This window comes from Osmerus mordax, chromosome 11, assembly GCF_038355195.1.
Source record: "Osmerus mordax isolate fOsmMor3 chromosome 11, fOsmMor3.pri, whole genome shotgun sequence".
Classification (NCBI taxonomy): Eukaryota; Metazoa; Chordata; class Actinopteri; order Osmeriformes; family Osmeridae; genus Osmerus; species Osmerus mordax.
The window spans coordinates 7,034,692-7,061,350 of record NC_090060.1 but is presented as its reverse complement, the minus strand read 5'-3'; the positions used below and the strand labels follow the sequence as shown (position 1 = coordinate 7,061,350).

The window sequence follows — 26,659 nt, the reverse complement described above, 5'->3', positions numbered from 1 at the left end:
TCACTCACTCACTCACAATTAAGAGTTTCAGTCTCTTGATTGGGCCTGGGTGAGATTGTAGCATGGGGAGAAAGAGGGGATGAGAGAAGGATGTAGAAGAGACGAGGAGAGCGACATAGTAACACAACACTGCCCTCTAGTGGACACGGAGCATGCCTTCCTCTCAGTATCACCTCTCATTCCTTCCAGTTCCTCATCACTCTCCGGAGGGTAGTGATTTTACAAGATTGGATTAGTCAAAACCAGTTGCCCTCTGCTGAGTTTTCACTAATTCACCTCTTCTTGGGGATTACATCAAACAAGGCCGAAAGAAAGGACACATATCACAGGTTTTGAAACTCAGCCTGAGAATGCTTGCCTCTCCCTGACATCCCCCATCCATGCCAAAGGGGAATGACTTCACCGTCTGGGTGATTAGTGCTTAGACTTGGCGCCGTCAGAGAGAGGGAGAGATTTACTGCACGACTGAAGGAATGGAAACAGATTGTCCAGAGGGAGGAGAACGACCGATCATTCCTCTCATCTCTTCTGAAGGAAAACGGTTAGAGGAGTATTTGTGGAACATAATCGAGCCCTAGAGTTGTTTCTAGAGGCAGACAGGGAAGGAGATTTCCTTGTCTGCTTGGCAAGTGCGAGTGTTTAACATCTACACAGACGTTCCACTGCTCCTGGCAGAGAATGGTAAACAGTGATGTCGCAACCACATGGGCGAGTTTCAATCCTGTCCAGAGGACTCCTCACCTCTCCCTGTCATCTCCTCCATCTGCCATGTCTCCGATAAACTAGACAGGTTTGTATAGTGGGTGGAACTTGGCAAGGTAACTTTATACGAGGGCCAGGTATGAAAGTGAAACATTTTTTTTTATTGACATAACTGGTGGGTGACACACTAAGATTTACATGGTTGTTAGCATGATGACATGTTAAGGCCTGGGTCAGGGGTGCAGACAGACAGACAGACAGACAGACAGACAGACAGACAGACAGGCAGGCAGGCAGGCAGGCAGGCAGGCAGGTAGGTAGGTAGGTAGACAAACAGTCTGACAGACAGACAGGCAGGCAAGCAGACAGACAGAAAGACAAACAGACTAAACAAAGCTAGCAGCTGCTCTCCACATCACCGTCCACCATTTCAGTAACCTAGCACTGCGCCTGTGGTTATTATCATCACTTGCATAACTTTGTAATATTTTTTTAACATCCAGGAACGTCAGTTGGGAAATAAGCGGTATTCACCATGACACATTTCTTTACTTTGCAAACACAGGTGAGTGTTTCCAGTCTGAGTAGATCAGGAACCCAGAGAAGGTACTGTCGGTCTTGGAGCTGGAGTAGATTCCGCTGTACTCTCCCAGCGCCATTTGGACCCACACCTGGTCCCCCGGGACGAGGTGCAGCATGGAGCCACCGGACAGCGAGGCCGGCTTCGGCCAGTTACCGTAGAACTGGAAATAGGACGCCATCGCGTGGCCGTTCTTCATCAGATCAAACTGCAGACTGGCGCGGTAGACGGTGGCGTGGACGGAGAAGTAGTACACCCCCGGGACTTTGGTGGTGAAGCGGCCCGTCTCCGCATTGTAATCTCCCTGCTCGTTCAGGACGATGCTGTCGAAGCGGACGGCATCGCCCAAGGCAACGGGCATGGAGCGAGCCTCAGATAATTTGGCACTGAAGGCGGATTTGGGAGAGACGGCGCATTCCCCCGCCTCCCCCCGCTCACCCTTCTGCGCCGGGTCTCCCCTGTCGCCGGTCAGCCCTCGGAGTCCTGTCTCACCTGGAGAGAGATGGAGCACAGACACACATTAGGTTACCTCGGTGACTTGCTACAGTCTGTAGAGCACAGACACAGTAGACACCTGACTGGCCAATGAGAGAACACCGAACAGGTTGTGTGACGGATCCTTCTTGTCAGCGGGCGCTGCAGAACACTGATGGTAGGCTACCTGAGTATCCCCTGTCTCCTCGCTCGCCTTTCTCCCCAGGGGCAGCATCTCGCCCGTCCCGTCCATCTCTTCCTGGTGAGCCAGGATTGCCGTGGACACCAGGAGAGCCTGGGATACCTGGTTGGCCAGAACACAGGCTGGGCGGGATCTTGTTGTCTTCTAATTGGTCAGAAAGGTGGATCTGTAGAACCAGGAGGAGGGGCACAAGCCAGAGCTGTGGCAATGTCATCATAAGGTGACTTCTGTGAGGACAGAAGGGCAGAGATAGAGAAAGGATAGAAGAGGAGAGGAAAAGAGGAGGGGGGAACAGCAGAACGTATAGCTTGTTATGCAATCACAAGTCTCTGAATCATATAATCAGTACAAAAGTCTTGTTTTGACTGGCTGTCCTTAGCTCTCAAACCCAGGTGCAGCCTGTTAGCAGAAAAAGAAAAGTTCAGAGTTCGTGCTTCTGGGTCCTCAGAACAACTAATCATATTTCTGGGAAATTATCTGGAGAGAAGGGTGTGCTGTGTGTGTGTGCAAGCCTCAAGGTGTTGAATAAAGCCTCCACCTAGGAAAAAGATGACCCAGCTGTGAAAGAGGAACACACACACACCGCCCCTGTTGGCTGCTGTGAGAGAACAGGACAAGCGTCACCAGGCAGTACACCGTGCTGACATGTCTACAGATCACAGGGTAGCAGTTCACGTTTAACACAGAACTACAGCCCCGTTAAGCAGGCACCACGGAGAGCTGGCTCTTGGAGAACCATACAAACACATAGATCCACATAGTCCTTATATCCTTTCAGCTTATTACACATAATAACTACTGACTTTAGAAGTATGCAAGGCACAGCTGGTTTGAACTTTATGTCAGGGAAAGAGGGAGGGAAAGAGAGAAAGAGGGAGAAAGAGAGGGAGAACAAAGGGAGAAAGGGGGGGGGGTTGAGGAGAGAGAGAGAGAGAGAGAGAGAGAGAGAGAGAGAGAGAGAGAGAGAGAGAGAGAGAGAGAGGGAGAGGAGGGCGACAGAGAGGAGGGACAAAAAGAGGAACAGCTGCACAAAAAGCTGTCTCAGCATTCTGAGGAAAAACAGACATTACAAACATATGCAGGGTTCCCTCCTTCTCTCCTCCCCCCTCCATCTCCTCCTCCTCCAACCTCTCTCCACAGTGATGTGTGAAGAAGAACACCAAATCATAGTTTACTGGCATTACAACAACTATATCAACATGTCTGCAGCCCAGCCCTTCTCAACACACTCTGTCTACAGCCTGGTAACAAACTATCACACTTGACTTCTTTCTCCATTTAAACCATCTCTAATCCCAATAGTAATGTGTTTTAGCTACTATTTTCACAAGCAGGTAGGTGACAAATATCCAATTAAAGACTTAGTCAGCAGTTTTCATAATTTGGTGAGATGTACCAAACACATACATCCATTATTGAAAACATGATGAGACGTTAACATACAACATTCACTGAGCCTTGTCTCAGAGTTAAAATAGTTCACCTCAAACTAAAGACAAGTGCAGGATTACCAGGTGAGGTCCAGAAGTGGAGGTGGAGAGGAACAGCGGAGTGGAGAAGAACAGCCGTGAGTGCAGCTGACGGGACACGATGAAAGTGTTCTGTTGCCGAAACTGAGGAGTCTGGGAAAAGTGAAAGACCTCTGACAGGAAATGGTAATGAAAGCCAATTAGAAAGAGAAAGGGAGGGTGGGAGTGAGAGGGTGGGAGATGAGTTAAAGAGAGAGTAATAGGGGAGAAGGTAGTAGGGGAGTAGAGAAAGAGGGTTGGAGGGCAGTAGAGAGAGGGAGGAGAGGGAGAAAAAGGGAGGGAGGGAGGAATAAAAAAGCCAGAGTAAGTGGGAAAACAGAGAAGAAGAAAGAGGGAGGGACAGAAACACAAAGAGGGAAAGAGTACACGAGAAGTATTTAAAGTATGTCCACGATAAATAATGAGAGAAAAGTATCAGCAACAAAAACATTTGGAGCAGATTGAAAGAGACAGAGGGGTTTTAGGGATCGGAAGCAGTCCTGTAGAGATGTGATCTAGATAAATTTAGTGGATTACATGGGATTTACAGTGGAGGAGGTTGTCACGACTGTGGTGGGGGAGACGAAACCACAACACACAGCCGGAGAATTTTCTCTTTTTCTTTCAGTGAGACGCTCAGCCTTTCTACTAACACTTTCACTCTCTCTCCCCATGTTTCTCTCCCTTTCTGCTCTTTGTCATCTTTCTCTTGATAGCAGTTCATGTAGAGATGTGAGGCCTGTGTGTGTGTGTGTGTGTGACTGTGGTTATGTTAAGGTCTGTTGCAGTTCTGTCTGTTGTTCTGACATTGTAGTCTACTCTATAGTTGCAACATGGTCAGTTTAAGGATGTAGGGGTGACATGTCAGCAGTAATCCGACACACAGTTTGACTGTGTTCCAACATTACAACCCTGTTTTTATGAGCCAGATTGTCACAGTAGGGGGTGTCAGAGCGGGTCTTTGAAGCCGTACTACCAGACTCCAATGCTTTCTCTCCAGGTGGACCATTTGAAGACAAACTTTTTTTTGGACTGGAGGTGTTGGGTTTGTTCCAGGGCTTTTTCACACTTGGTCCCTTTCAGCCCTCCAAACAATCTCAGCTTAGTCAGCATATTGCACATATGTGAACACTCCAAAACAACCCAGACCCCTGATCTGAACTGTAGTCAGACCTCCTCGGGAGATGGTGTAAGGACCGCTCACTTCAAGTCCGTGTGGAGTTTTACTTAACCTGTGCAGGTTTGCTTCACCCTTCGCCATGGTATTTTATCCCTCTAGGCTTTCTCCTGACTGGGACGTTCTGTGTGTGTCGGTCCTTGGACAAAGAACATGAAGCCGGAGTCCGATGGTAGAGTAAAGGAGACATGTTTATTATTTAAACTATCACTTAAATAAAAAAAGTGCATAGAAAATAAACATGATTAGAAACTTTTCTTTTTACAATTATTTACAATTCTTGTTTTTCCTAATTTTACATTCAACCGTAAGTAGTTTTGTGGTTTTTACTATTGTGGTTCGACATTTCCTTCATTTCCTGTGGAGCACTGAGAGAACACTGATGAGCAACGCAGAGGGGAAAACATCACTGACATCATCTTCATCTTCATCGTTGATGTAGGACAGCTATGGATGATGAAGAGTTTGAAAGACAAGAGATACAGTATGTTCAAGGCATAAGAAAAGACACAAACACCCCGGCCCCCCCCCTCCCCCCACTGATGATGTTCTACACACAACATGAACATTCTAGAACGTTCTTAACATGAGGACCCGTTAGGAAATGAAACAGCAGACAAGCAGGTCTTCCTCCCCCCCGCCCCCCCCCTCCAACTTAAAAGGGCTGTCTGACTCCTCGACCTGCACGGAACAATACACAGCTGTTTGGAAAGTTACACGAAAAAATAAATAAATACAAATGCTTCTCCTCGCTACCATCATTGGTGAGTTTGTGTACAACAGTACGTGATGGGTACAATGCCCAGCAAGTTGACAAGATGGAGGAGAGAGAGAGAGAGCGAAACATGGTTTTGGTGGAGATCTCTTTCTCCCGTCTGGTCTCCACAAACCTCCAGACTGGATTCTCTACCACATCAAGTAAGCAGTCAAAAATAATCCCTGTTAAAAATGCACAAAAAAATACAATAAAAAAAAGAAAAGAAATAAAAACGGAAATATTCACTACAACAATCAAACACAAAAAATCCAAGATGGCTGACCTCAAGAAGTTCACAACCACGTTACACATTTACATTTCTCATGACATAAATACCGTTCCTTTTCCAAAATTAAACATCTGCAATGTTCCCTCAACGTCAGGGGAACGTTCACAGGCACAGGAAAACTGGTACTGGATATTAATATACAAAATGTTGTACATTAGCTATTATCTAAGTTGATACTGTAACACAAAACCATTATAGAGTACACTGAAACATTGCTATCAACTGTTAAAAGATTTGTTGTTGGCTACTGTTACTAAATTTGTATGTCCATTCTGTATATTGTATAGATACGGAAGTACAAGTTAACTACTATGTATGTGTATATATTGTAATCTTAATATAGGTTAATTACAGATGAAGGACCACAGGGGTGGTATGTTGCTATGACAACCAGATAACAACAGAGTCTACTACAGGAACTGGATCTAAAACACAGTGGTGAAAGAATGAGTTATTGTTGTTGTTGTTTGTCACCCGGTATCAAACACAGGACTGCGTTAAATCTGGAGAGTAGAGAGTCGTAGACGGAGCCCTTCAGATGGCAGCAGCTAGCTCGCTAGCTAACCAACGCAAGTGTGATAGATAGTTCGTAAGTTCTTTGTGTGTGTGACCTTCCTGTCCCGACACTAGCTTAGCTAGGGCTAGCCAGAAAACTCCACTGTCCCTTTCCCCCGGCGGGGCTTGTGAGGTCACCTTCCCTGTCCTTTTCACCATTCTGATCACGGTTCGAACAAACGTAATGATAACCGTCACCATGAAGAATCAGGTTGGTCTAGGTGTGTACATTCATGGCGGGCCTTAGCAGCAGCACCCAGCAGGACTCAGGACCCCACCTGCGGGTGGTCCGTCAGGGGTGGGGGACGGGGAGCGAGCTGGACCAGAACTGGATCCCTGAATGGATGGACCGGCAAAAGCCAGGTCGAGGCTGCTGGGACAGAACTAGGGAGGTTGTCGGGTCTAACTGGAGGAAAGCAGGGACTTGTGAGGGACATGGTCCCTGTGCGGAGGTGACTAAGTAAGTTGCATATCTTCACAGCTAGAGATTGGGGAGATGGTGAGGTTTGACTTAAAGCTGACTAAGTAAGACTGTGTCAGGGTTGTGACTGGCTAGATCTGGCTGGGCTTGGGACTGTGTGGTTGGATGAAGATCGTCATCATCATCATCAGTAAGGCGGAAGGGAAGAGGTGTCAGCTATTCTCATAGAGCAGCACTCTGGACTCCCTCAAGTGCATAAGAACGTCACAATGCTAGGATGCCATTGGTTGCCGCCGTGACTGAACGAATGATTCCTATTGGTGGATCGAGCTACTGGTGGACTGCTCTCAGCGAATGGGACGAAGCCACATCATCAGTCTTTGGAATCAAAGAAACATTCAGGCTACAAAGAAAACAAACGACAAGCAACAAAAAGAACACACATGTTGAAAAGGCAGCTGAATAAAAAAAAAAAAAAATGAGCCCAAGCATTAGTGTTTGTAAACCACTCTAGTTCCTACAAAAATGGCAATAAAATAAATACGATTTTCTTAAAAATATAAATACCATCGTCATTAAGTGCTATTCACTAGTGAGTGCTTTTTAGTCTTTTCGTATAGAAAAATATACATATTATTTACATTTCAAAAGCAAGCATGATATTTCCCTGTCCATAACAAACCAGACAGATAACAGACAAGACTTCAAAGACTAATTTTCATACATAAAAAAAAAAATATTATTCCATAGTCAACGGTTATTATTAATATAGGCCATGAGCTGGTTTTCTTCTCCAACAGATGGAGATACTCTTCATATGAAGGTTTTTTAAACTGACGTTTGGTACTCAATGCTGTAAATTCAAGACATTGTTCCAAATCTGATTTCCAAAGACACTCCGATATCACTCTCTTCCTTCTACCCCACTGGTACAGTGCTGGACCAATCAATGGCTCTGGCCTTGGTCACATGTTCCTATGCAGCAAAAAAAACAAAAAAACAATGTTTCACTAAAGCAAAAGTAACCATAAAAACAGAAATACGCAAGTTCTAGTCCCTCGTCGGTCAGTCCACCAGAACCTCCACCTAGTTCAGTCAGAACCGGGGATGTGATCCAATGACCCACCCTTCTATTTCCCTAAAATCGGATTCTACGTCTAAAGTTTACGTCTAGGGCTCTAGCATAAGTACACTCGTGGCTATCGTCTAGTAAGAGCAACACAACTACAGTTTAAAAACATCCTGCAGACAGACAGACAGAGGTGTCCGTCGCCCTGTCGTCTGGCTCCCCACAGCGCCCTCTGGTGTTGATTACAGGCTATGCAGCTCCACCAGGATGCTGTGGACAAGCATGGGTAACTATGTACAGTGTCTACAACACAACGCCCAGGAGAGAGAGGGGTTGGGGTGGGGTATTGGCATGGCTATTCTGAAGGCCTGAAGGACTTTCACATGGGGACAGTGACGGAGGGGCAGGTATGACCAGACGAGGCCAGCAGCAGTTTGCTCGCTCCTCTCTGTTCTTTAATTGACTGGTAAAAGTCCCTTCCTCAAAATTGCACTTTGGTGTATAAACGGAAGTCTTTTAACAATGTGGCAATTTTTTCTTCTTCTATGCGCTCTACATCCAGACCCTCCCTGAGCATCACAGATAGGACTCAAGGACAGATCTCTCCTCTAGAAAAATATGGAGGGTGAGGCAATGCTTTATCTCCTCATGAAAAGGGCATATTCTTTTCTCGTTATTCAAAGGATTCAAACGGTTTCAAAACTACAAACTCTGTAAAGGCTCTTTGCTTCTATCCTTCTTTCTTCCTCCCCCCCGTCTCCCCTGTCTGAAATCCTCCCTCCATCCAAAGTAAACAGAAACAACGAAGGAGGCACGATAATCTGTTGTTCTTCCACAGAGGGGCCCCGCTCAGATGAGAGGCCTGCAGAGGCTGAGGGCTGGGGTCCGAAGCTGGACGGGGACATCCCTGGTCTGGACCAGAACCTGGAGGGTGTCATCCCTGGTCCTGGGTGAGCACTGGTCTGGACCAGAACCTGGACTGGGCCCAGACGTGTGCCATCTGGGCCAGTACCTGGTCTGGGTCCTTCCTATCAGTGTGCTGCCCAGCCTCCCTCCAGGAAACCCTCACCACAGCGTCACCGACCCCCGCTACAGACACACTCACTGTCCCCCTATAGAACCGCCCATATGAAGACACAGGGACCACGGCTCCACGGCGGAAGCAGGAGAATCTCTGGAAAACGTCCGGTTAACGTCTGAAAAGTTACGACTCCCGGTGGGACGGGAGGTGGCGTCTAGTTGAGGAACTTGCGGCACTTCTTGGTGCCGCAGTTGCAGGGCAACTTATTGGCCGGTTCCTCGGTGGGGAACTTGTAGTCATAGGTGAGCTCCTCCCCCCGGTAGACGCGGCGGCTGGAGAAGATGACGATGTGCTTCTGGCCGTCCACGCTGAGGACACGCGAGTGGCAGTTGGGCTCGCATGAGTGGTTGATGAAGCGGGCAGCGTTGCCGTGCACCGTGGCGTCCACCACCTCGTAGTCGTCGATGCGGAACATGTAGCAGCCAATCCCCTGTGAGGAGGGATCAGAGACAGGAGGGTGAGAGTGATGATGGTGGCATGATACTGTTTAAAAAAAGGAAAGACCCACTTGATACTGGATTAGAAGGTCCATGATTAGAGGTCAAAGTTCACACTCTCTCCCTCCCTCCCCCTCCCCCTTTTCCTTCCCCTCCCTCCTCACCTTGCTGTCATAGAGCTTCTCTCTCTTGTCTGTGAGGACAGAGCGGATCACGTTGCCTGAGTACTCGATCACCATCTCTCCTGCCTCGATGGTCATCTTACAGAAGAGGCCCCTGCCATGGATAGGAGACCTAGAGACCAAACACACACACACACAACATGAAGTGATCCCTGGCCTGCACACTACTCTTGAGTTCAACACACTTAATGTGTTGAAATCTAGCTCATTATTATTCTTATGATTATAGTCTGTGACCCATGAGAGGCACTGTAACAGGAGAGTCCAGGGCCTCACCTGTAGACGCCCACGCTCTGCCTGGAGGAGGTCTTCAGCTGCCTGAACCTCTGAGCCAGAGGCAGGTCCACGCTGGAGGTTCTCCTGCAACAACAACCTGCAGTCAGACACACGGAGCAGGGCAGAGAGGAGGCAGGGCAGAGAGGGGGCAGGGCAGAGAGGAGGCAGGGCAGAGGGGAGGCAGGGTAGAGGGGAGGCAGGGCAGAGAGGGGGCAGGGCAGAGAGGAGGCAGGGCAGAGGGGAGGCAGGGCAGAGGGGAGGCAGGGTAGAGGGGAGGCAGGGCAGGGGGGAGGCAGGGCAGAGGGGAGGCAGGGCAGGTGGCACAGAGACCAGGGATACAAAGAGAGCAGGGGAGAGTGGACCCAGGTGACAGAGAGAGCAGGGGAGAGTGGACCAGGTGACAGAGAAGCCAGGGGCGAGTGGACCAGGTGACAGAGAGACCAGGGGCGAGTGGACCAGGTGACAGAGAGACCAGGGGAGAGTGGACCAGGTGACAGAGAGACCAGGGATGAGTGGACCAGGTGACTCACCGAGCAGCTTTCATCGCCCCCTCCTCCTCTGCGTCCTCTAGGGGGTTGTACTCTGGGGGCTGGCGGTGTTTGGATGCCAGGAAGTTAAACATATCAAATACAGACCTCCTGGAGAGCAACAGATGGAACAGACGGTGGTTAGACACACACACACTATTGTATTTTGTGCGTGCTAAGTAGTGTGCATGCGTGTGTATATAGCCTGTTGGGAGGAGGGTGCATAGCTTGTGCGGGTATTGCCTGTGTGTGTTTGAGTGCGTAAGCGTTCGTGCACGTTTGTGTGTGTGTGACCTGGTTTTGCCACCTTTGTGGGGACCAGGAGTTAGGGATAGGCTTTGATTTTGGGTGAAGGTTAGAATTAAGGTTAAAGTAGGGGTTAAAGTAAACTAAATGATTGAATTCTGAGTCCCCACAAGGACAGATAGACAAAACGTGTGTGTGTGTGTACAGCGTCCGGCCCTACCGGTGGTGCAGCTCAGCGCGAGCCGACCCGTGGGGGTTGAGAGGAAGCGGGTGGGGCTCCTCAGGCTTGTGGAAGCGGAAGCGGTAGTTCCTGCAGTGCCTGGAGCCGTGCAGTTGCTCCAGCAGGAAGACTACAGCGTCATGGACCACGCCCAGCATCCTCAGCCCATTCACACCTGCGGGGGAGCATTGGGAAATGTAGTTCTTTAAGAATGACAAATTTATTACACATAGGGCTACATGTGAACATGGTGATGGTTGTGATCGAGGAACGAGGGGATAAGGTGATGCACTCACCCTCGAAGGAGAGCTCTTTCAGCCTGGCGTTGGAGCGAGCTTCCTGGACCTTGTCAGTCAGGGACTTCCAGGCCTCTGCAGACAGACGAGACGGACACAGTCAGAACTACACTGACAGGTCACCTTACACATCACACATCTTTCAGTTCACATTTGAAGTGCAGTTCCTAAGCATAAAGAGGGCACCAAGTCCATTATGTGTAATGACGAACTGTCAGAGGCTAGTCAGAGTTGGGCCTACCTTCGATGCTCTCACAGCGGATGTGGAAACCATCGTCGCTGCAAATCTCAAAGATGAGGCCCTTCTTGGGCTTGGCCTCCATGGGGGAGTCTCTGCCCCCTCCCCTCTGGTCTGGGGGGGAGGCCACCAGGAGAGACCCCGGACCCCCGGCTCCACCCTGGGTCTGCAGGCCTGCCGACCCTGGACCCCAGCAGGAACATGAGGTCATGGTTAGAACTCCACTGAGATCCTAGGTTCACATGAAACATTCTCTCCCAACACACAAGAGGGCTGTGAGGACGTTCTCATTGTTGACGTCAACATTGTAAGGGTGCTGTTCTGTGCTTCTCTCTGGGGAGGTTTGAGGAAGGGGGTTAGAGCAGCTGTTCCAGTTTAACTGGGCAGGAAGAACCTACCGGAGGTTCTGCCTCTCTCGTCCGTCGCTCGCCCAGTCAGGGTAGCTGGAGCGTCGGCTCTCCTAGCCCCGTACACACTGCAGAGGACACATGGTTAGGGATGCACAGAAATTAAAATCTAATAGGATTGTATTATATAAAGCTCATTCACGGATAATCTGAAAAGAGTTTGAGGTTAGTAGGTCACATGCCCAAAGAGCTACTGAAATTAAAATGTTAAAACAATTTATATAAAAATGTGTGAGATTGAAAATGGACAAACCAAAGGGTGTTCAACATGTGTCATTGTTATTGGGTTCATTTTGAAAGTTTAAGGAGTAATGGATAAACAGCTATTGAAAATTAAATAAAATTACTTGCCAATTTGTTGACGGCCCCTAACTATATATATACATATATTTCGGTGCATCGCTATAACTGATAGCAACAATGTTATCTTTCAACATTGCTCACCAACAACATACAACATAATCTATAAACAACATTACCCACCAACATTATCAACTGATACCAGCAACAATATATTATAAAATAATTCAAAAAATTATCTACTCCTCACCTCTTGTTGGTGCCTCTGTCAGATGGTCTGCCAGTTTCCATCGGCTCTGGAGAGATAGGATCTCTGGATCTGCAGGTAGTAGAGATGAATCAATGAATTTCTCCTCAAAAAACAAATGTCTCCATTTCCTTCAACACCACCCAATACTACAACTTTAGACTGCAAGAAAGTCTCACCCAGTGATGGCGTCTCTCAGGCTCTCCTTGGAAGCGTCGGCCTGCCAGCTCTTCAGCTTCTTCCCGCTGGTCTTCTCTGGGCTCTGCCTGCTTCTCTTGGCCTTCTGCTTGGACTTCCCGGCAGTGGGGCCCCCTGTGGAGGGGGTCCGTGAGGGGGTCCTCAGCTCCAGCCTGCTCTCTGAGGCCCTGGAGATGGGGGTGGTGCGGGAGCTCTGTGAGGGAGGAGTCTGCTGGGTGAACACCCCCACCACCCGGCCCTTGGCTGGGTCCATGGAAGCAGGGCTGGGGGCCGGAGCCAGAGGGATAGGGCCCTGAGCAGGATGACCAGGGTCCAGGTGCTGGGCATGGGTGATACTGCTCTCTGCCTCCCCCTGGTGGGTCACGGCCATACTGAAGGTCTGATGGGAGGGCAGGACGCAGGCGATGCTCGTTTGGACCCCGCTGCCCAGCTGTGACATCATAGCCCCTCCCCCTGACTGCAGTACCATGGGCTGATCCGATAGGCCCAGCCCGTGGGGGCCAGCCTTGAAGAGCAGGTTGCTGATTGGCCCGGTGATGTCAGAGGAGCTGAGGATGGGGGTGGAAAGGGAGACTGAACCGGGGCCCAGGAGACCCGGGGCGGCACTGGAAGGCATGGAAACCACATTCAACACAGACTGGTTGGGGTTGAGACTCGCCACGGTGCATGGCAACAGGTGGGTAGAGGGGTCGGAACCTAGTATCCCCCCCTGGGCTCCCCCAAAGTACATCACCCCCCCTGTCTTGGGCCTCTTGATGATGTTGGGCACCTTGCGATGGGACGAGGGGTTGGCAGGGGTGAGGGTGCCCAGCTCCACCAGGCTTCCTGGCTGGGCAGGGATGCCAGCGGTGATTTGGGGGGAAGACAGGTTGATCAGGGTCATGTTGGAGTGGCCCACCTCCGAGGGCGCCAGTGTGGGCTGGCTGCGGCTGCGAGCTAGCTTCTTGGTCTTTCGCGGCTGGAGGCGGGAGATGGGACGCTTCTTGCCATGTGCGGATGCGAGGATTGCCGGGGAAGGGGCGATGGAGGACGGGCTGGAAACGATGGCCACATTGGGGCGGATGTCCGGGGGGCGGCCCGCCTCGGTGACCAGGATGTGGGGGTCATGGGCCTGGGAGGGTACCCCGATGAGCAGGCCAGAGGTGGTGCTGGGGATGCCGGTCTGGAAGCCAGTCTGGGTGGTGCCGGTGAAGGCGTGGATGTGGGAATGGTGGGGCATGGCACCCAGGACCTTGCCCCTGGCGGGGAAGAGCGACTGGGAGGTGGTGAGTCCGGAAGAGCTGAGGCCAGTGGTCAAGGTCATAGAGCTGAGCACCGAGGAGCTGGTGTCTATCACCCCTGTGGCACTGACGGAAGGGGCGATCTGGATCTTCTGAGTGACCCCGTTGGCCAGGGTCTGAAGTACATAGAGAGGCTGGAGGTGCTGATTGACCACAATGAGCTTCTCTGGGCCAGGCTTGAGGTGAGGGGAGGAGGTGTGGACTGCAGGGCTGGGGGCCTGGGAAGGGCCAGGGTTTGGGCAAGGCCCTGGGCTGGCGGTGGCTGTTGCAGGAAGATACTTCTGTCCCTGGAGGGGCAGGGAGGGAGAGCTGGGTAGGCCTGGGGTACCAGAGCTCCTGGTCACATCCTGGTTACCGCCCCCATCCACCACCTGACCAATGGCAGGGCTTGGGATGAAATGCTCGGGTGTCATGTGACCTTCGGTCACTTGGGACTCTCTGCTCCCCGCATCTGATTGGCTGTCAGGAGACACCCCGGCGCCGCCCCTCTTCTTGTCCCCACCCTTCTCCCCCGGCAGCCCATCGGGATTGGAGGAAAGTGCGAGCATGGAGCGGTCGGGTCCGTCCGAGAGCAGGGCTGAGTGGTTCTGGCTGCTGCTCACAGTGGGGCTGCGGGTCGTCAGAACCGACAGGTCCGAGGGCAACTCCAGAGGAAGTCCGTACGGTTCCTCCACCCCCGCCACGCCCCCTTCCACAGGCTCCGCCCCCGGCAGCGGCTGGGGGAAGTCCTCAAACAGGATGTCTGAGGAAGAAGCCTCGGCCTGCTGCCCCATGGCCTGCATGGAGGGAGTGTTGAGGACAAACTCCATGATGTCAGAGGGCAGGATGTTGCCACAGTCGTCACTGTTGTTGTTGTCTGAGTCGGACTTGAGTAGGTCGGTGCTGAGGGAGAGCTGGGCCTCCAGGGGGTCCTGACCCTGCGACCCCTGACCCTTGACGGCTCCTAGGGGGAGGCAGTTGTCCTTCTGGCTCTTCCTGCTGTCCCGGCTGTTACTGCTTCCTCCACCTGCTGCTCCGCGGCTGGTGGTCTCCGCCTCCTTCCCCGCCTCCTGCTCTTTCTTGTCGGCATGGCGATCCCGGCCCCTCCTCTTACCTGTGGGCCGGTGAGCGGCAGCGGTGGCGGTAGTCGGGGTGGGGTTGGTGCTTACGCTGGCGTCACTCTCCGAGCCATCGTCCACGCCGTCTAGCTGGCCAATCCGCTGCTGGCTCAAGCTTCTGGGGGCGGGACAAAGGAAGAAATATTTGGCTGAAACACTGAAATGCGAGACTTCAGAAAGTAGTCAGGCACAATGTGATGACTTGTACCAACAGGCACCATTAAAATACAAATTTGAATTTAACAAACGGGCTAAGCGGTTCGCGTTACATAGCGTCCTGAGGTGCGGTACTTACATGTGGGGTAGGCCCTCTTCCGACGCTCCCCGGCTCACTGCCTCCTCCTCCTCGTCCTTCAGGAAGCGCTGCAGCTGGGAGCCCCTCCCCAGACACTGGTCGATGCCCTCGATGGAGGGCAAGCCCCCCCCAGGGGTGACGATGGTCCTGGTGAAGTTGTAGTAGTAGGGATCCTTGGGGTTCAGGCTGCCTTCTTCCTCCTCTGCGCTGTCCCCTGAGGAGGAAGAGGTGCTCATGTCGTCAGCCCCGTCCACCTGTCCCTCTGCCGACCTCCTGCCTCCTCCGCTTCTCTTCTTCCCTCCTCCCGCCCCGGCGCCGGGGCCTAGCCCCTCCCCGCTGGCATAGAACGGGAGGTCCTCCTCTCCATAAGAACGCACGCCATAGAAGGGCGTGAGCCCGTAGAACATGTTGGAGCGAGCGCGGGCGCTGCGGCGCGGGTAGCGGCGCTTGGCCGAGCCAGATCCGTCGCTGTCGTCCTCCTGGTGCTTGTCCAAGCTCCCATCATCTTCCAGGGCGTGGTCGTCATCCCGGTCCGCCTCAGGTCCTTCCCGGTCGTCCTCCGTGCCACGGGATAGGAGGCGGCGTTGGGGGCGGGCCGGGGGGTGCTCGGTGTGGGGTTGGCTCTCGGACTCGGAGCTCTCAGAGCTGCTGGCCGAGGAGAACAGGGGCGGGCGTGAGGAGGCGCGGGGCCTGGTGGTACCCTGTCCGGCCGGGGAGGTGGTGGTGAGGGAGGTTGTGGAGGAGGAGTCAGAGGACGTGCTGCTAATAGTGTTGGTCCCGTTGGGATCCGTCTTTAGCTGGGGCTGAGAGACCTTGACGGCTCTCTTCTTGTCCCTGGAGGAGAGCTCGTTTGGGGGCTGTGGGGCGGAGGTGTGCCTGGGCTCCAGGCTGGGGCTGGGTCTCCTCTCCGGGCTGGACAGCCTCTCCCTGTTCCTGGAGGAGCGGCTGTCTGCAGCCTCCTTCTCATGCCTCTCCACCTCCACCTTCCCAGATGCCTTGGAGCTGTTGGTGACCGGGAGGGCTTTGCTGTTGCTGCTGATCTGGGGGGGGGTCTGGGTCTGGGTCGTGGGGGCCATGCTGGCCTTGGTGCTGTTGTTGAGCAGAAGAGTCTTGTTGCTGTTGGGGGGGTGCTTCTCCCCCCTCTCCTTGGAAACCTCCCTGCTGCCACCCGTCCTGCCTCGGGTCGGCTTGTCTTTGGTGCCAGAGGTGGTCATGTGACCGGCGGCGGGGACAGTAATCGGCGCTGCCTGTGAGGAGCCGCGTCTGATGATGTCATCCTCAGACATGGTACTGGAGGACCACAGTGGTTTGAGCGCGGCGGCGGGCGCGGGGCCGGACGGATACTCCAGGGTCTTCTTCCCTCCGACCCGCTCGTAGGTGCGCTGGGGGGAGACGGGCTTGCCAGCATCCTTAATGACCGAGGCCCCATCCTTTCCTGGGTTAGACCGGTCTTTGGGCAGGGGGGCGGGGGTGCCGTCCTTGGGCAAGGGTGTGGAAGTGGAGAGGGGGCGCTGGCGAGACAGCCCCATCAAACCACCTGACTGTTCAGTATCTTTCTGCTTGCTCTTCTCCGTCCTGGCACTTCCCCCCTTCTGGTGGCTGGTCAGTATGGCTGTGCCCAGCACTGGTGAAGCCTGGCCCACACTGGCCAACCCAGGGCCTCCAGCGCCCAGCCTGGAGATTCCCTCCTTCCCCCCAGCCTCGGCCTTCCTCTCAGCCTGGCCGTGGGAGGGTCTGTGCTGGGCTCCAGGACTCGCAGAGCTGGGCTCCCGGCCCTGGCTCTTACTTCCACTGCCCGGTCTAGACCTCTCGGCTAAGCCTGGCTCTCGACTAGCCTGTCTGCTCTTCTCCATGTCTCTCAGGCCTGGATCTTTGCTGTGTGGCCTACCCCTGTCGGCATCCTTTGAGCCTGGGTCTTTGTTAGACAGCCTGCCTCTCTCTGTGTCCCGGTTCGACGGCCTAGCCTTCTCTCCGTCCCTCTGTCCTGGCTCTCTGCTGGAGGGCCTGGTCCTCTCTGTGTCTTTCAGGCTCTGTTCTCGAGGTGCTTTGCCTCTCTCTGCTTCTCTAGGACCAGGGTCTTTGCTGGATGATTTATCCCTCTCTGAATCCCTGGAGCTTGGGTCTCCACCTGGTGCTCTGCCCTTCTCTGTGTCTCTCTGGGCATGGCCTGACAGCCTGCTCTTGTCAAACTCCCTCCCTGGGTCTTTGCTGGGCTGTCTGCCCCTCTCTGTTTCCTTGAGACCTTGGGTTTTGCTGGGCGGCCTACCCTTCTCTGACTCCTTCAAGCCTGGGTCTCTGTTGGAAGGCCTACCCCTGTCTGTGTCCTTATGACTGGGGTCTTTACTCAACGGCCTCCCTTTCTCTGGCTCCTTAAGGGCTGGATCTCTGGCTGGCCGGGCTTTCTCCATGTCCCTCAAACATGAGTCTCTGGACCCTTTGGCCCGCTCGGCCTCCTTGAGACTCTGCTCTCTGCCAGGCCCCCGGCTCCTCTCTGTCCCCCTCATCCCTGGGTCTCTGCTAGGCTGCCGGATCCTCTCTGCCTCCCTCAGGCTGTGCTCTCCCCTGGGCTGCCGGCTCCTCTCTGCCTCCCTGTGGGCTGGATCTCTGCAGGACCCTCGGGCCCTCTCCGGATCCCTCATAGGGGAGGGGATGAGCGGAGGGGGGGAGGAGAGGGGGCGGGCGTGAGACGAAGTGGGGGACGAGAGAGTTCTTATGTGGGACACAGAGGGGGAGGACAGCGTCCGGGCGTGTGTGGGCGGGGGGGAGGAGAAGGGGCGCGTGAGAGACGGTGGGGGGGAGGAGAGGGCGCGTGTCTGGGAGGGGAGGGGGCGTATGTGGCCTGGCGGGGTGGAGGCCAGACCTTTGTGCCTGGCGGAGTGGGGGGGCAGAGGCGGGGACAGCGAAGGGGTGCTGTGGCGCCGGGACCCGATGCTTTTCAGGCTGGAGCTCAGCAGAGGATCTCCCACCGTGACTATCTCATGGACCGCCTGGGACGACCCGTCTGGGGAGGACAGAGACCGGTATGAGGGAGGACTGTGGTTGAATGTGGGCGTGTGTATGATGTGTACAGGATATGTGTGTGTGTGTGTGGGATGTATGTGTGTGGGTGTGTTTACCTGGAGAGGGCAGAGGTCTGGACCCTGGTGATCGCTGACAGGGGGGGTAGCTGGGGTGCCTGTTGCGGGAGTACACCCTCAGTTTAGGGGTAGTGGGGGGGGACAGGGCGTCGGAGCGCTTGGGGGAGTCGAAGGGGTCCGACCACGGAGACAGCTCTTTATCTGGGGGGGGGGGGGGGGGGGGGGTAGACACACCATGAGGCCCTGGTACATCTTCACACTGATAAATAACACTTATCAGTAAACATTCTTTTTCTGCATGTGTGTGTGTGTGTCTGTACCTGAGAGAGACAGAGGGCTGTGTGCGATGGTGCGGTTCTCTTCTGGAGCTGACATCTCAGACTCCACCACTGGGGGGCGACACACCAGGATCCTGCAGGTGTACACACAACGCTTGCGGGCATCTAGGGTACTCCAGTACACCCTGGAACACCTGGACACACGCACACAAAGCACATTACGTTCACGAAAACACATTTTTCATAGGTCTGTATTAGTACACTGAAGATATACTATGATATACTGTATACAGGATGTCCTTACTGGTATCCTATGGGAAAGAGCTTGCGCTCACAGTCCGACAGCTCAGTCAGTATTCCCAGACAGTCGATGGTCAAAGAGCCTGCAGAAACACACAGAGGGTCAGTGAAATGGAAAGAGTACGGGTACTAATGTGTATCACACACACAGACACACGCATGACACGCACGCGCACACACACACACGCACCTATCATCATGTGGACATTCTCGGGCTCCAGGCCTGTGAGGAACTTCTTCTTGAGGCTGATCCCTTCCAGGTCCACCAGAACCCGCCGGGTCACCTCAAACCCAGACTCTGACACCACCTAGAGGCAGGGTACAGGAACGACAGTCAACACAAGTGACACTCCCTAGAGGCAGGGTACAGTCTGCAGTACTAACAGCCAACACAGGGCAGATTAGGCACCCCCTAGAGGCAGTGTACAGTAACTACAGGCTCCCTCCAGAGGCAAGCTACAGAAACTACAGTGAACACAGGACAGGCTAGGCTCCAGACCAGGTTTGCTCTCACCTCCCCCTTGCTGAGGTCCCTGTGGCGTTGGCAGTAGACCTTTTTGTCCTCCAGGAAGACACAGTGTTTCTGCCGGGCGCACATGAAGTGGTAGGTGCTGGAGCAGGAGGTCAGACAGCAGCCCACAGTGGCCCCAGGCCTCTGGCAGCTCTCACAGCGCTGGGGAGGGAAGGAGGGGCGTACACACACACACACACACACAAACACACGCACGCCGACACACAAACATACATTAGAAATTGACATTGTCAGACAATAAAAAGCTACAGAAATGGCCTATTCGTGAATGTCTGGTCTACACAGCCAGCTCTCTACATCTCCCCAGCCCTCCTGCCTCTAGAGAGGCCTCCTGCCTCACCAGCTGCCTCCCTCGGTGAACGGCCATGTGGACGTTCTTCAGAGAGCCGTCGTCGTCCTCAAACACCTCGGCCGACCACAGAGCACAGTTCACATGGGTCCACTCATTCTGACCCATGTACAGGAGCCGGCCGCCCTCCTGAAGACACACACACACACACAGAGGGTATTCGATTAGGCTTATAGGCTCTTTGTATGTGTCTGTTTAAGTGTGCATGTTTTTGTATCTGTGTGTGTGTGTGTGTGAATGTGTGTGTGGAGAGGCGAGACTCACGTTGGTGTTCTCGTCCCCGTACTTCAGACACAGAACACACTGACGGTTGTCACTGACCCCTGGTGGAGGGAGGACGTCAGGACTGTCCTCACGACCCAGGTCTGTCAGAGTGAGACACACACACACGTTACCAACGGGAGAACAGAAAGCAGAGCCAGAGTTGAGTCTGTGACTGCGCCGGCAGCCCTTACCATGCAGCAGGGGGGGAGGGGGAGGCAGATGGGGAGGCGGCGCGGGGAAGGTGGGGGAGTCGGGCTCCCCGGGGGTCTTGGGCCGGGGAGCCGGGATGATCTTCTTCATGAGGGGGGGCTGCTCGGCCCGGGACTGCTCCTCACGCTCCTGCCACTGGGCGTAGTTGTGGTCCAGGGAGGGGGGCAGGACGGCGTGGGGGAGGAGTCCGCTGCTACACACACACACACACACACACACAGAGATGAATGAGGCACATGCATAGAAGACGCACCCCCTCAAACCTTCTCTAAACTCTGCACAGCCTGGATTATCCTGATAAAAAGTCCTCTTAAAACACACGCTGTTTAACAAATGGGCTGGATCAGCTATCTAACCACAAGTCAACCACAGGCTGTCTGGGAGCTGTGATCTTACATTGCTGAGAGGGGGAGGGAGAGTGAGTGAGAGAGACAGTGTGAGAGAGAGACAGCATGTTTGAGAGAGAGAGAGCGAGATAGAGAGAGGGAGAGAGCGAGAGAGAGAGCAGAGAGAACAGACAGTGACAAAAAGAGACAACAAGATAGAAAAGAGAGCGTGAGAGGAAGGAATAAAAAATGGTGAGAAAGAGCATGATGAAGAAAGACAGAGAGAGCGAGACAGACACACTGAAGGCTGAAAGCAGGGCTAGACCTATAGATCTCAGCTAACTCCTCCTCCAGCCACCCCCGAGAAACCAATTCTAACACCCCCCCCCCCCATCCTCATCGTAACACTATCAGCCTCAGCAGCATGACTAATTCAGCACATCATCTCAGAGTGAAGCCTTGATGTGACCGTGTGTACACCTCGACAGATTGTCCCATGTCACACACACACACCCAGCAGTGGAAACACAAGGACCTGAGAGACACTCACTTGGGGGAGACTTGGTGACTTTCCCAGTAGCTGGACTCCTTCACCTTAAACCAAGGGAAGACCCTCTCCATTTGCTGTGATAGAGAGACAAGGAAAGGGGGGGAGGAATGTGGTTGTTAACAGCATAATTAACACCAGCTTGATTACTTTAGGTGCATTTGATTTGGTTCACCCTGGCCAGACAGAGACCCCAGGTGTGTGCAAGTGGGTGTCGTCACTGACCCGTGTGAAGAAGCTCTTGACCATGCTGTTGGCCTTGCGGTTCTCTGGCTGGCCTCCATCACTGTTCATGGCTGCCTGGATGATCTTCACAATGTCATCACTGAACTCCAGCTGAAACACACATGCGGAAAGTTACAAGTGCCCAGTGAACCTCTCCTCCCTTCCTCCCCTCCCTGCCTTCTCTCGTCAGCTACCTCCCTCCTGGCCACACACACAGGCCTGTCTGTGTTATGTTCTCCCACAGGGTGACACTGTGTGTAGGAGGTGTGAGGCTGTGATCTCCTCTCACCTGTGAACAACAAACCGAGCGCACCTGGCGGGTGGCAGACTGTTCAGATGAGAGTGTATGTCCATGTGCGCGTATGTGTGTATTGGCCTTGTTTTAATAGCATTGTGGGGAACAGAAATCAATTTTCTTTCGTTGCTACTTCTATGGTTGTTTAGGGGTTTAGGGTTACGGTTGTGCTAGAATTACATTAAGGGTTAAGGGCTGGGGTTAGGAGTTAGGGATAGTTTTATCGTTAAGGTTAAGAGATATGGTTAGGCTTCGATTTGGGGTTAACGTTAGGTTTGAGGCTAATGTTAGAGGAAACTGGATTTTTAATGGGACTGAATTCCCACAGGGATGGATGGACAAAATGTGTGTGCGTGCGTGTTTATGTGTGTAAGCACGGGGTGGAACCTACCACAGACTTGTAGAGCCCTCGGTCCATCTTCTTCTCCACAGACTCCAGGTCTGGGGGGGAGTCGCTGGGGGGCCCCACCTCGGTCAAGACGGGAGGGTCGGGGCCCTCGGGGGACCTCCGGGAGGGGAGCCTCTCCTCCGTCTCTGGGTTCAGCTCTGGGGGCTTCATCACCGCCTGAGGGGGGGCGGAGGAGGGGGCAGAGGAGTGTGTGTGAGCACGTGTCGTAAATGGTATATGTCTTCTAATGTGTCTGAGGCTCACTAGGTGTGGCTAGGTGTGTGGTAGCAGGTATATTGATACGTGTGTGTGTGTGTGTGTGTGTGAAAGAGTCTGTGTAGCAGGTGTGTGGACACGCGTGTGTGTGCAGCCTCACCTGGCGGTAGCGCAGCAGGTGTGTGGAGGTGCGGGAGTTGAGCAGGGCCGTGAGGACCTGTCTGATCCCAGCCTGCTGCTCCCTCTCCAGGGCAGTCCTCCACTCCGCCGGGGGGCGCTCTGTACAGTGGGTGCACGTGTAGGCCACGCTCTCTGGCAGCTTGGACATTAACTCGTACATCTCATCTAGAGACGCAGAGAGAGACGCAGAGAGAGAGAGAGACGCAGAGAGAGAGAGAGAGACAGAGAAAGAGACAGAGGGATATGGAGAGAGACAGGAGAGAGAAAGGGATAAAGAGAGAGAGGAGACAGACATTGAGAGAGATGGAAAAAGAGAGAGGGAGAGAAAGAAGAAAGACACACAGAGAGAGACTTGTTAGCCCACTCCTTCCCAGCACCTGACCCCGCGGTGTCTCTCACCTGTCAGGCCCTCCTCCCCAGCACCTGACCCCGCGGTGTCTCTCACCTGTCAGGCCCTCACACTTGGAGTGCACCCAGTGGTCACAGCGGCCGCACTGCATCATCTTGCTGTCGAAGTCGTCATCGTCATAGCACTTGTTACACAGCGGGCAGAAGTTACCTGGGCAACAGACACACACGAGCAGAAATGCATCAGGTATCTCAGGGATGTGTTCAGAAGTTCAGCATTACTCAGCTATCTATATTAAATTCTGGTTGTTGTCTCAGGGTTATTGTAATTCAGCGCCACTCAGGGCCTTGTGGGTATTGCAGTTCTGCGGCACCCTGGCGACTCACCTTTAGCAAAGAGTTTGGCACAGTCGTGACAGAGCGAGAAGTCATGTGACCACTGGGCGTCCCACGCCTTCCCGGGCTTGGTGGCTCCACAACTCTTACAGCGCACACACTTGGTGCACACCTGGACACACAAACCACAGGAGTGTTAGTACAGTCACCCCTGCAGAGCAGAGGGAGAAAGGATGGAGGGCTGGAGGAGGTAGGTGATGATCATGGAGACACGCTTGTGTGTGTGTGTACGCACCCAGACTCTCTTCTTCTTGGTGGGGGCGGTGGGGTGGTTGGGGGCCAGGCACTCGGGGTGGTAGCTGTTACGGCACTTATCACACTCCAGCAGAGGCTGCTGTAGGGGAGAGAGAGGGGGAGAGGGAGACAGAGAGAGAGAGAGAAGGGGGGGGGGAGAGAGAGATGTCAGAGAGGTTATAGACCACTGAGAATGGGCTCTGTTTCCTCAGTCATGACCACAGGGCCAGCCAGACAACAGCTGATGTCTACAGCTATGCACAACTGTCTGAGCAGGCTGATGAGGTCATGGAAAAATACCTCAACAATCTATTAATACCTACGGAAAAATACCAACAGATTCGGTCAGTTTCTGAACGTCACCGACGAGTAATTCATTCACTTTGGACTTGTAGCTTTCTCTCAGCATGTTTGTGAGCTGCAAAGAGGGAAGCTTCATCTATGGATAACAGCTTCCTGCAGTCAATCACACTGTTCTCCATCCTTACTCAGATAGGACCAAGATCATAATGGACCAGACCCAGTACCACCTAGACCCAGTACCACCTAGACCCAGTACCACCTAGACCCAGTACCACGTAGTACGACCCAGTACCACCTAGTACGACCCAGTACCACCTAGTACGACCCAGTACGACCCACACTTACTTTGGTCTTCTGGTGCTGCCTTCCGCAGGTCTGGCAGAAGCGGCATAGCCGGCAGCACCAGTTCTCCCTCTGCTCCTCCAGGGGGCGCTCTGCCTCGGCCAGGCAGAACAGATGGAAGGGCTCACAGCACACCTGGCAGAAGACAAACTGGAGGAGAGGAAGAGAGGGAGGCCGTCAGAGTGTGTGTTAGTGTGTGTTAGTGTGTGCTCACAAAACACCCATTCTCCCCCCCCATCCATGCATATCAAATATTGATGTTTACTTTGATTGCTGTTTAATGTCAATAGGTATTTACAGAAACCCCTCCCCCCTCTCCCTCACCTCGACGTTGCCACTGCTGGCGCACAGGAAGCAGATGACGCGAGGCGTGATGGGCGTGGAGGTGAGGAGGCTGAGCCCGCCGGCCTGCCACACCCTGTCCGGCTCAGCGGCCCGGCGCTGGAAGTCCAGTCGGATGCGGTGCACTCCGTCCCAGGGCGCCCGGGGCCAGGGCCGCCCCCCCGAGGGAGTGCTCTGCCAGTTTAAAGCCCGGCTGCTGCTCAGGGCTCTGGGGATGGGGGCCTTCTCCTTCTCTCTCTCCCGCTCCTTCTGCCTGAGCTTCAGAGGGGGAGAGGGGAGGTAGCGCCCGGACGACTTCTTCAGCTGCTGCGTCTTAGACTCGTACGCTGCAGGGAGGGGTGGAGCGGACATAGAGAGGGAGGGAAGACACTCAGTAACGTTAGGCCCCAGTGATAACAACACAAATAAGAATGTGATGTTACACTTCCAAGGTTGATCACTGTGCACAAGGTGGGCACTAGCCTCCCCTTTGAGCCTTTCTGTTGGTCCTGAAGTGTCAGTCACACCCACACAGGCACATCAGGTGGTACAAATCAAATACACCCCTAAAACCTCAACAACAACAATTAGCATGGATCTCTGGAAAGTTCTCTGACCTGTGTCTGGTGTGGGTGTGGCCAGACCGGGTTGCGGCTGGGGCTTCCTCTTAGGCTCTGAGGGCGGGACCTTGGGCAGGACATCCTTTTTTGGTGGCGCCTGATTGGGTGAAGGGCGTTGCTGCTGCTGGGAGGGCAGCTGGGATTGGGCAGGAGGGGACGGGGAGCTCTGGGATGGAGAAGAGGAAGAGGAAGAGGAGGAAGAAGAGGAGGAAGAGGAGGAGGAGGAGGAAGAGGAGGGAGGGGTGGGCTGCTGTGACTTCGGTCCTTTCTTACTGCTCTGGTTGGTTGGGGGTGGAGCTTGTTTTGCCTCTAGGGTGGGGCCTGGTGTCTGGGCAGGGGTGGGGGTTGAGCTGGGGGGCTGAGGAGGCTCGCTAGGGGTGGAGGGTGGAGACGACTGCTTCTCCTCGCCTGCCTTCGGGGGAGGAGTCTCACTCTTCCTGCGTGGAGGCTCCTCCTTCAGAATGGGCGTGGCCGTCTTGAGACCGGACTCTGTTATTGGCCCTTTCACAAGCCCCTCCTTCTTATCGGACAGCTTCTTCTTCTTGTCTTTTTTGCCTGAGGGAGGAAACAGAAAAGCTTTCTTCAGAGACAGATGAGGAACAAGACACAGAGATAAAGACGAGCAAGAGAGAGAGTGAGAGAAAGAGAAATGAAGAAAGATACAAGGATAGAGAGAGGGAAAGACTGACAGATAGGAGTGAGGAAGTGGCTGAGAGAGAGAGGGAGATAAAGATAGACGAGGAGAGAAAGACGAGGAGCCCCACAGACAGACACGGAGAGATTGATGGGAGTGAGGACGTGGCTGACCTTTGCCCTGCTTCTGGAGGATCATCTTGGAAGGCATCCATTGGAGGTTCTGACACTTCCTCACCCTGGGAGGAGAGGAGACACCACGTTAGACCCACGCACACTCTCTCACTCACTCACTCACTCACTCGCTCACTCACACTCACTCACTCACTCACTCAGTCACTCACACTCTCACTCACACTCTTTCACTCACACCACCTACAACATCGCCACCAGACTCACTTGCAACACTGCTTCTTGATATTGCGTCCCCCAAACTTTGGCTTGTCCAGACAGTTGGTGCACACACCACAGTCCTCAGGCACCTGGCAGCCGGGGCACTGGCCGCAGCGACGAGACCGACGCCCCTTCCTGGGCGGGGCCTCCTGCAGAGACTTGTTGCGGGTCACTGGCTTGATGGGCGGGGACTGTGGCTCTGCCTCCTCTGAACCCGCCACTGATGATTTGTCTACAGAGCCAGGGTGTTTGTAAGCAGGTGAATGAGACCCAAGAAAATACTGATCTACTCAAGAGAGATGGTAGCCTAAAAGTTTGTGTTAAGAATGGAGTGCATTGTGCTCTACTGTCGATAATCCCCAAAGCAACCACAGTACACAAGTTCATCCAAACTTAACTTTGTTTTAAAAAGTAAAGCGGCCTTGTAGGCAAAATCACTATCAATTGGCTGGGTGTGGTTTGGTTCTGACGTGGGTCTAGCAAAATTGTGGTTCTGATGCGGTTCTAGGGGGGTTGTGGTTCTCACCGTCGTTCCCCATGGAAGACAGGATCTTCTCCCTCTCCTCCCAGGGCAAGGCACTGAGGGTGGGCATGTCGTCGGGGAACACGGCCCGGTTCCGCCCCAGCGCCACGGCCGCACGCCGGCACACATGTTTGATGCGAGGGCCGCGGACGGACGCCTCGGACGAATCGCTCTCCTGACCCTGGACATAAACACACACACGTCACTCTCCTGACCCTGGACATAAACACACACACGTCACTCTCCTGACCCTGGACATAAACACACACACACGTCACTCTCCTGACCCTGGACACAC

At 53.6% G+C, this 26,659-nt stretch overlaps 2 protein-coding genes across 3 annotated transcripts in view; both read right to left on the bottom strand.

The window, feature by feature from the left end:
* Positions 1–842: 842 nt before the first annotated feature.
* On the bottom strand, positions 843–3,613 carry c1qtnf5 (C1q and TNF related 5). 2 transcript variants are annotated; one of them, XM_067246440.1, is made up of 3 exons: positions 3,470–3,613; positions 1,944–2,185; positions 843–1,774 (listed from the first exon to the last, which is right to left on the bottom strand). In XM_067246440.1, exons 2-3 carry the CDS (start codon positions 2,173–2,175, stop codon positions 1,251–1,253), a joined length of 756 nt encoding a protein of 251 aa, XP_067102541.1. In that variant the 5' UTR covers positions 2,176–2,185; positions 3,470–3,613; the 3' UTR covers positions 843–1,250. The 2 variants fall into 2 exon arrangements, with proteins under 2 accessions (XP_067102541.1, XP_067102542.1); XM_067246441.1 differs by having other exon boundaries at positions 3,442–3,481.
* Positions 3,614–5,297: 1,684 nt separating this feature from the next.
* The window catches only part of kmt2a (lysine (K)-specific methyltransferase 2A), a 33,647-nt gene continuing 12,285 nt past the window's right edge, over positions 5,298–26,659 (bottom strand). The window contains exons 4-36 of the mRNA XM_067245837.1: positions 26,365–26,542; positions 25,845–26,070; positions 25,620–25,684; positions 24,810–25,367; positions 24,196–24,539; positions 23,875–24,021; positions 23,228–23,326; positions 22,984–23,104; positions 22,694–22,807; positions 22,229–22,413; positions 21,856–22,029; positions 21,170–21,280; positions 20,948–21,021; positions 20,053–20,264; positions 19,862–19,962; positions 19,589–19,726; positions 19,231–19,389; positions 18,907–19,024; positions 18,721–18,799; positions 18,459–18,610; positions 18,178–18,339; positions 17,896–18,062; positions 15,062–17,742; positions 12,371–14,884; positions 12,195–12,263; positions 11,636–11,712; positions 11,241–11,420; positions 11,000–11,074; positions 10,704–10,878; positions 10,241–10,348; positions 9,711–9,794; positions 9,417–9,546; positions 5,298–9,245 (exon numbers count right to left, since the gene is read on the bottom strand). Of these exons, the coding sequence (XP_067101938.1) occupies positions 8,970–9,245; positions 9,417–9,546; positions 9,711–9,794; positions 10,241–10,348; positions 10,704–10,878; positions 11,000–11,074; positions 11,241–11,420; positions 11,636–11,712; positions 12,195–12,263; positions 12,371–14,884; positions 15,062–17,742; positions 17,896–18,062; positions 18,178–18,339; positions 18,459–18,610; positions 18,721–18,799; positions 18,907–19,024; positions 19,231–19,389; positions 19,589–19,726; positions 19,862–19,962; positions 20,053–20,264; positions 20,948–21,021; positions 21,170–21,280; positions 21,856–22,029; positions 22,229–22,413; positions 22,694–22,807; positions 22,984–23,104; positions 23,228–23,326; positions 23,875–24,021; positions 24,196–24,539; positions 24,810–25,367; positions 25,620–25,684; positions 25,845–26,070; positions 26,365–26,542 (10,053 nt within the window). The 3' untranslated portion in view covers positions 5,298–8,969. The remainder of the gene's footprint in view (positions 9,246–9,416; positions 9,547–9,710; positions 9,795–10,240; positions 10,349–10,703; positions 10,879–10,999; positions 11,075–11,240; positions 11,421–11,635; positions 11,713–12,194; positions 12,264–12,370; positions 14,885–15,061; positions 17,743–17,895; positions 18,063–18,177; positions 18,340–18,458; positions 18,611–18,720; positions 18,800–18,906; positions 19,025–19,230; positions 19,390–19,588; positions 19,727–19,861; positions 19,963–20,052; positions 20,265–20,947; positions 21,022–21,169; positions 21,281–21,855; positions 22,030–22,228; positions 22,414–22,693; positions 22,808–22,983; positions 23,105–23,227; positions 23,327–23,874; positions 24,022–24,195; positions 24,540–24,809; positions 25,368–25,619; positions 25,685–25,844; positions 26,071–26,364; positions 26,543–26,659) is intronic.